The sequence below is a fragment of the Chroicocephalus ridibundus genome, chromosome 4, assembly GCF_963924245.1.
Source record: "Chroicocephalus ridibundus chromosome 4, bChrRid1.1, whole genome shotgun sequence".
Classification (NCBI taxonomy): Eukaryota; Metazoa; Chordata; class Aves; order Charadriiformes; family Laridae; genus Chroicocephalus; species Chroicocephalus ridibundus.
The window spans coordinates 31,949,255-31,957,473 of NC_086287.1; the positions used below are offsets into that span (position 1 = coordinate 31,949,255).

An 8,219-nucleotide genomic window follows, 5' to 3' on the forward strand; every position below is an offset into this window, starting at 1 on the left:
CTCAGGTTGGCTCCATTTAGTTCCATGACACAATGCTCCTACGTTCAAAAGAACTCTTTAAGATAGAAGTTACTTACCCAAATATTTCTACATAAGCTTAATACCTGTCTGTTCTCCTTTAGTGGTGTCGTTACTATTTAAAAAACAACTTTTTGTCACAAGCGTAAAGGAAAGTAGGGAAATGTGGTCATATTTTTCTTTATTTTTTCTTACAGGGTAACTTACAGCTGCTGCAGAGCTGCCTGGCAGTGTTAAATGGTGATACATAAGCTATGCTCCGTCCTCCCACTAACAAGGGCTGCCCTCCTCTGGATTTTCTTTTCATGACTTTAAATAGGCATTTACAGTTCTCTGGAGAAAACAAAGTGCACATAAGCAAGCTCCTTCTTTCAAAAGAATTAAAACAAACACCTGAAAGTAGCTCCAGACTATATGAAGCAACAGCATACTTGTTATACATACATATTCATGTTTATTTAATCATTATATGCTTTCATTGTTCAGAAACCAAATGCTCTGTTTTTGTGAAAATAGCCAATATAATTATGTTCATGTTACGAATACTATGATACGGCTGCCAATCTTATCTACCTTTGTAAGTAATTTCCGAAGTTCACCATTTGAAGCACATTGTTCAAATGGCCTAAATATTACCATTAGATATTTGAATATTGTTACTATAATGGCATTGTATACACTTAGGGTTTTTTTTTCCATGTACTGATATCAAGAAACTTAATCTTTTTTTTCAATTGTGAACATTTCTTAGAGATTTTGGAGAACTTTGTGTAACCTTTATAACTATGATTTAAAAAGAAAAGCAAATGCATTAGTATGTTTGCCTTAACTTGTAGACTAATCCAATTATTGTAAAATAAACCATGAAATCGATGATTTTTCTAAAATTGCGCAGACATTGTATCATCTGTAAGCCTAATATTTTCTAGTAAATCAGATTAATTTAATTAGCTTTTTCTCTCTTCATCCTGTAAAACCACTGAGGAAGTATTGGATTGGTCTGACACTACTCACCCAGTAATTTTTCACTTGCATTCTCAGGTTTATCTGTTTGCCTGTCCGTTTGTCTGTGACTTTCCTATCCAGTGTACTTAAATTGTTTTGAGCTTGATGGCTGACTCTGCAATTTCTTTGGCAGGAGTCCTTTTCAGAGAACTTCTGGGGTTTCTTTGTAGAAAGGGGATATAAAGTAGCAGAAGGGAGATCATGAAGTGCATAAAATACCAGTGAAAGATAATACTGCCCCACTTTGATACAGATAAGAAGCATCACTTCAGAAAATGGAAAGTAGAGCTATCCCCAATCAAAGAATGCCTGAAAAGGATCTCATTCTGCTAACTGGACTTAAAACTTAGAGCGATTTACCCAGTTGTGCTTGTATTGCTTTGTCTCTTTTACTTGAACTATGAAACTTTTCTAAGAGGTGCTGTTCTGTTGTGTTATTTCAAGATGTCATAAAACTAGGCTTTACTTGATGAATTGCTCTTCACGGGGGGACTGCTGCTTGATCGGGGGGCAGGGGGGTTGTAGACCTTCGGCGGAACAGCAGTATTTTGGGTGAAGGGGATGTTTGGAGACGCCGGTTCACGTAGGTCCATGTCTGTGTGACTGCAGCCTCCCCGTGCTGAGGGGGTTTCTTCTGGCCTTTTTTTTTTTTCTTTTTTTCTCTCTCAAATGGGGTGAATCGCACAGTGTCATATACTTACCCTGCCGCCTTGCGCTTTGGAACATTTCAGAGGCGGAGAAGCGTCTCACCTGGCCCTACCATTCCCATCCTGCGTCCCGTTGCTTTTCGCGCAGCCTCAGACAGGTCACTGGTGGCTGCCGGCAGCTCCGCTGCTCTACCTAAACAATAATAATAAATCATAATACTGTGCTGTTCATCTTCCAGATATAGCAGGTATAATTCCTAAGGAACTCATCTATAAATAAGACTATAAGGGACAAAGATGACAATGTATATACAGTTAACAAAATTGTACATATTTTAAGTAGGCTGTGGGAACAGTTTTTAGCTTTAGTCCTCGTTGTTCGGTGTTCACTGGCTCATTAAATTTTTTCCAAGCCTCTCGGTATCGGCTGTGTCTCTTCGAGCTCGAACCCTGGGTAAAACCGCGAAGAAATAGATTTAAAACGCGACCCGAGGACTTCCACCTCCAGAGGGACAAAGGAAGAGTCCCCCCCGGGCCGGGCGGCCGCTACGGGCACCGCCAGGGGGAGGCGGGGGGGAGGTCGGCGGGCTGACGCCCGGTAGCGGCGGGGCCGATCCCCGGGCCGGGCCCGGCCGCGCCGCCTTTCTCCGGTGGGGGCGGAGCGGGGCGGGCGGGGCTCGGCCGCCGGAAGCCGGCGGGGGCGCCCGGAAGTGCCGGGTGCTGGTCTGGTAGCGGCGGCGGGCGAGCCGCCGCCATGAGCCGCCTGCGTGAGGAGGACGACCCGTACGTGGTGGAGGAGCCCAGCGACGAGGAGCGAGCGCTCAGCAGGTGCTGGAGAGACCCCGCCGCTCCCCGCTCCGGTGTCTCCTGGCCGGGGGGCGGGGAGGCGGTGCGGGGCCTGGCGGGGCGGCGAGGCGAGGCCGGCGGTGCCCCCAGCGTTGCGCGGCGGGTCTCCCTCAGGGCCCCTGCGCGGCCGGGGCGCGGGGCGCCGCCCGGGGGTTGCGGGAGGATCACCTCGCAGCGGCCGCCGCGAGTTTCTGCCATAAAACCGGAGTATTTAACGTTTCTGACCCTACAAATGCCCGTGTGTAAACACATCCCCGCCCCTGCAGGGAGCCTGAGGTCGGCTGAGGCTCCTCTGCATTCCAACCAGAGTTTTAATACCAAGAAGCTAATAAAACGTTTTAATAAATACACTTCCCGCACACACGTGAATAAGGACTGCACAGTGCACCCCCACAATTCAGATGTTCGTTCTCCAAATGACTCGGTCAATGTTTTAGGCCGGCTGTAATAATTAGGTGTGTGACACTTAAATGTTTGTAGCTCAGAAGATGAGGTGGAGGTGCTCTTGCACGGCACTCCTGACCAGAAGCGGAAGCTGATACGGGAGTGCCTGACTGGGGAGAGTGAGTCTTCCAGTGACGATGAGTTCCAAAAGGAGATGGAAGCGGAGCTGAACACCACCATGAGGACTATGGAAGGCAAATGGAAATCACCAGAAATGGGTAAATCACGCTTAACGTCTGCTTGCTTGTGAAATGAGTTCAGTGATGTCCGGTTAAGGTGTGAAGTTGATGTGTTATTCTTGTGGCTAGAGGCGTGTAGTGGCAGTCAAGTGCCATTTGAAGCCTACAGAAGATCTTAAAATGGCCGATCACTTCTGCAGAAATGTTCACTAGGTGCCACTTCAGTGAATGCCTGAGTTTCGTCTTTTCTAAGACTTCAATTTTGATGTTTCTGCACTTGTTGATTTCCTGCTTTAATGAGATATTTCTTTGTTGGATCAGTCCCCCTTTTTTTTTTTCAGTATCTCTATAACTTCTGTCTTAAGTTCTTTCACATGCATTTAGAAGTCTCTTGTACTTTGTCTAGTGGCTCTAGATGGTATCAACATTTGCAGCCCTTTCTTGAAGAAAGGAGTAGCATATGGTAGATAGACATCCCAAATCAGTTGGGGGAAAAGCTCAGGAAAAATATTAATCTCTTTCACCTTTACCTGCTTATAGTTACATTTTACATCAAATAGTAAAACTGCACTAAGGATGTATGTGCTCTGGTGTTTGTGTACTGTGGGTGCAAGAGATGGATTGCTTTGGCATTTGAAGACCATATGTTCTTTTTTATCTATTACAAAACACCTGGTGAAGTGTTCTTAATTTCCTGGAGAATCAATGTAGTATTCACTGTAATGTAGAGACTTGACTTTGTATTCAGCAGGTTTAATAGTTTTATCTGTGTTAGTGGGCAGATCTGATCTGCAGGTTTTACTTGTGCAATTAAGAAGATGTAGTGACAGTTGTACCACCACATCCATCCAGCACCTAACAGGATTTTTGGTGCAGACTGTCTGTGACAGATCTGCTTGGCAATTCATCTAGGTCTTTTTTGAACTTCTGTGGCCCTGAAATTTTGAGGGGGGGATGTTTAGTGAATTTCATTGTAAGCAAAGTTTGTGAAACAATATGTGCCACACCTGTATTTCTTTCACATAACTGAAGGTTTGTGGAGTGTCTGAGATATTGTGTGGGTTATAGAGGGCAAAGGCAGGCATATTGGATGTGGTGTCCCCTTTGCCTAAAGGGAGTGTGCCCTGGGAGAAATATTCATTTGAACTGTACCTGAGGTTCATCTCAGAGGGAGTGAGCAGCTTTGCTCTGAGGGAGCATCTGTAAATGAAATCACACAGGCGATGTGGATGATCAGGATGTGGGAATAAATTGTGAGAGGTGTTACTTAACACACCCAGATAAAGCAGAGCACTTCTGGATAGAGTGACTTGAAAAGGGAGGTTTGTTCTGGGCTGTATACTTGCTGTCCTTTTGGTGGGGCATTCTTACCACTTCTCTTTCTGATTTCACACATAGGTACTTCTTCAGGTACTGGGCAGACTGGACCTGCTGCCACTTCAAAATACTATGATGACATTTACTTTGATTCTGATTCAGAGGATGAAGATAAAACAGGTAAATGGCTGGGGAAAGAAGAGAGGAGGACATCTTTACAGTAGCACTCCCTTGGATGCTGTAGAAACCTCTTGCGGGGTCAAGGGGCTGTTCCCGAAGGCGGCCTTTTGGGGGGAATTACCAACCTATATCATCTGAATGTAGTTCCTGCAACTTTATGGTGTATCCCAATGTATGTAAGGTGTGTTAATGCTCTGGGGTGGTGCATGTGCAAGAGGGGTGAGCTAGACCTTTATGTTTTGGTTTAGATTTATTGCAAGTGTGGAAAAGGAAAACTGAAAAACCGATATTTTGATTTTTAAAGTAGAGTATCGTCTTGTGTCTGATTAATGTAATATGTGCTTGCGCAAATCCTTCCAGTTACACAGGACATCCGGAAAAAGAGAAAACATCAGCAACGTCAGATTCTTTCCAATGATGAACTGCTGTATGACCCAGAAGAAGACAATAGAGACCAAGAGTGGGTGGACTCACAGAGAAGGGGGTAAGAGACCATAAATATTTGAATTGTAGGATCCTTAACATCAACTGAAAAATTGAAATGAAAATGGTGAATATAGAGAAAAAGCCTATGCTGTCAAGTCCATGAAGTGAAAATATTTGTTATTTAGAATTCACAGCACATGAAACTTATAAGCCTGTAAATTTTTTATGTGTATGTAATAGAATTTGAGTCTTCAAAATTACACAGTTCTAAAACTTGCAGTTTTTTAAAATGAAGACTTCCTAGTTCTGTAAGCCCGTTTTGTCTGTAGATCTCATCTATATAACCATGCTGGGGATGAAAAGGTTGTGAGATACTTTGATTGCTAAATTAATATCTGTTCCTGCCAAGTACTGTATTTCTGGATTTGGAAAACTTTGATTTTAGCAAGCCACAAAATGTTCAGACAAAACAGGAACAGCACAAAGCTGCTTTACTGAGGGCTTTTTGAAGGGTGAAGTAGCAAAATGGTCGTTGCAGCAGAAGTAAATTTCTCCATGTAAATAAGTTGAAAAGGATAATATTAATGTATATTGCCTGCAGAGATTGCATTTGAGATACCTACGTGAGAGGGTTATTAGGCACAAATTCTCAAGCCAGATGTATTTGTCTCACCAAATGAAAATTCTCTGTACAAAGTAAATGAAAAGATACTGATATGCATTTATTTATGTTCTATGAGTTATTGAAAAGGGTGTTCAGGAGCCAAATATTAATTGGTGTTTTAATATAATTAACTGGTATTTTAATATAAAAAAGATTTGACAGATAAATTGACATGCTTTACAGCAAGGGCATGTAATTTCACTTTTTATATCTCCTTTCTCCTTTCTTGAATCGGTAGGTACCGTAATCAAAGAAGAGTTCCGAAGCAACAGCAGAGGACAAAGCCTTCAGCTGTTCCAAACAGCGATGCTGTTTTGAATTGCCCTGCTTGCATGACAACGTTATGCCTGGACTGCCAGAGGTAATTAGTGAACAATAAGGGGTCATTTTGTAACATCTTTTTTTCAGTCAATAGTATTTTTAGTGTATTCAGTTTGATCAATTGATTTGATCAAGTCTGCCTTGCAAGGTGGCACTAATAAACAGATGGCAGGTGTGTATATATGTGAATCAGATATAGGGGTGAATGCTAGTTTGTAAGGAGGATGATCAGTTTAACCTGCAACGTGGAGCTGAGGAAAAACAGGGTAGAACTTAAGCATAGTAAGGTAAACTATTTTAAAAAAATAATAATTCATGGAGACTAAACAGGCAGTTCAGGCTGATTTTTTCATATTTTTTTTTAAATGTGTTGGCTTGACATTCAGAGGCATAAAATTATTCCAGGTTATTTTTGTGTAAAAGTGCCTTGTTTAGGGGAGAATTAAGCTACATCAAGATAGCATATTCTTACTTCGTTTGAGTCTTAACGGTTGTGGTTTTGAGTATAGTTCCATTTAAAAGTGCCTGGAAAGCATTTAGGTGAGAATCCATAGTGTGTTTTGCAGCTCTCCAGTATCTGACTGCACTGCAAACCGAGTTAGTACTGCTAACCCATGCTAAGGAGATGACTCTTGAACAGGGAGTAAAGGAGAAGGAGATCTGAAATGAGGAATAAATTACCTCTCGTTTATCGAGTATTTTTGGTGATTGAGGATGAAATTCCACAGTAGCCTAAAACCATCTAAGTACCGGGTGCTGTTTCTCACTCTTTTCCCTTTGCTGGCTCTGGTACTCCTTGACCCTGCTCTGTAGTTAAGTATTTCAGTTTGCAAAGAAAACTGTCCATTTTTATTGTCAGACTGGTCTTTTGTGGGTTTAATAAACTGAAGTAGCTTAGCACAGTGTTACACAAGCAGTAAAGCCAGCAGAAGTCGAGATTGGACTTCTCCAGCCACCTGTTATGTTGGTTTAGGCTGCTGTAAAACTGCAGCCCGAGGGACGTTGTGTCGAATTGAACTGCAGCCCTGAATTTTACCACGCACTCCAGCTATTCAGTTGTTATACTGATGACAGCTGAAAAGAAATTTTATATTTTATTACAGACATGCTTTCTCAAGTGTGATGTGTCAGAGCTTGTTATTTATAAATAAGGAATTTCAGGCTTGCAAGACATTTTATGATGTAAGTGCCAGTAGCTGAGTCAGTTACACTCCCAACTTCATGATCTTTTACCTATCATCAGCTATATGTAGCAACGCATAATGCTGTAGTACCAAAACCATTGTACTCCGGGGTGTTTATTTCAGCAAGAGCCAGTGTGCTTCAAAAATGTCTTAAAAACAAGACAGATGGCTACAATTCCAATTTTTTTTTTGTTATTTTTGTAGTTGTGACTTTTTTTCTGTTTATAAAACATCATATTTATTTGGCTTTCAGCCCTTTGGCATGGTACTTCCTATCTGTAATCCCATTTCCAGTGACGATAACGGATTTCTTGGAAGCAGAGTTTTACCAGTGGTATGACTTGCATTTTCTTCCCTTCTCCATAGACACGAATCTTACAAAACACAATATAGAGCAATGTTTGTGATGAACTGCGTTGTTAACAAAGAGGAAATTCTGAAATACAGAAAGAAGGTAAAGAAAAGAAGTAAGAAAATGAAGCACAGCCAAGAAACTGCCTCTATACAATCAAATGAAGAAGAGGAGGAACTGTATCATCCAGTATTATGTACTGAATGCTCAACTGAAGTGGCAGTAATGGATAAAGATGAGGTTTTTCACTTCTTCAATGTTCTAGCCAGCCATTCCTAATGCGCAAAGCAGGGAAAAAAAAAACCAAACCTGCACTGTTTTAAGACTGTGTGGAGTATCAGAAATGCAGGCGAGTTAGCCTTTTTTAAAATGCGGTCTTTTAACTGTACATTTTCATCAGAGAACTTCATAATGGTTGGATTTTTGCGAAGTTTATGAAGGGAATACAGTTAACTGCGTGCATTTGAGAGCAATATTTGTTCACACTGTCAGGTGGTTGCATCATTGGGGATTTAAAATTTTGTAAATATACTGTAACATCTGTGTATTATGATCATTCCCTGTATATATACTATCCCTTATCTCAATATATATCATAACTGCTGCTTAGAATAAATACTGTGTAGTAGCTGGTTC

The 8,219-nt window shown here is 41.7% G+C and overlaps 2 protein-coding genes across 2 annotated transcripts in view; both read left to right on the top strand.

The window, feature by feature from the left end:
• Positions 1–1,129, top strand: part of SNX6 (sorting nexin 6) — a 28,276-nt gene extending 27,147 nt beyond the window's left edge. Inside the window, exon 14 of the mRNA XM_063332554.1 lies at positions 216–1,129. Within this exon, the coding sequence (XP_063188624.1) occupies positions 216–269 (54 nt within the window). The 3' untranslated portion in view covers positions 270–1,129. The remainder of the gene's footprint in view (positions 1–215) is intronic.
• Positions 1,130–2,368: 1,239 nt separating this feature from the next.
• On the top strand, positions 2,369–8,219 carry EAPP (E2F associated phosphoprotein). Its single transcript, XM_063333597.1, has 6 exons — positions 2,369–2,498; positions 2,997–3,178; positions 4,538–4,636; positions 4,997–5,120; positions 5,965–6,087; positions 7,598–8,219. Exons 1-6 carry the CDS (start codon positions 2,425–2,427, stop codon positions 7,860–7,862), a joined length of 867 nt encoding a protein of 288 aa, XP_063189667.1. The 5' UTR covers positions 2,369–2,424; the 3' UTR covers positions 7,863–8,219.

What these genes read in the sequence shown, in the direction of transcription:
- EAPP (XM_063333597.1), top strand. Translation starts at nt 2,425, where the DNA reads ATGAGCCGCCTGCGTGAGGAGGACGACCCGTACGTGGTGGAGGAGCCC. An exon ending in GTGGACTCACAGAGAAGGGG is followed by an intron (nt 5,121 to 5,964) that starts GTAAGAGACCAT and finishes TTGAATCGGTAG; the next exon opens with GTACCGTAATCAAAGAAGAG. An exon ending in TTATGCCTGGACTGCCAGAG is followed by an intron (nt 6,088 to 7,597) that starts GTAATTAGTGAA and finishes CCTTCTCCATAG; the next exon opens with ACACGAATCTTACAAAACAC.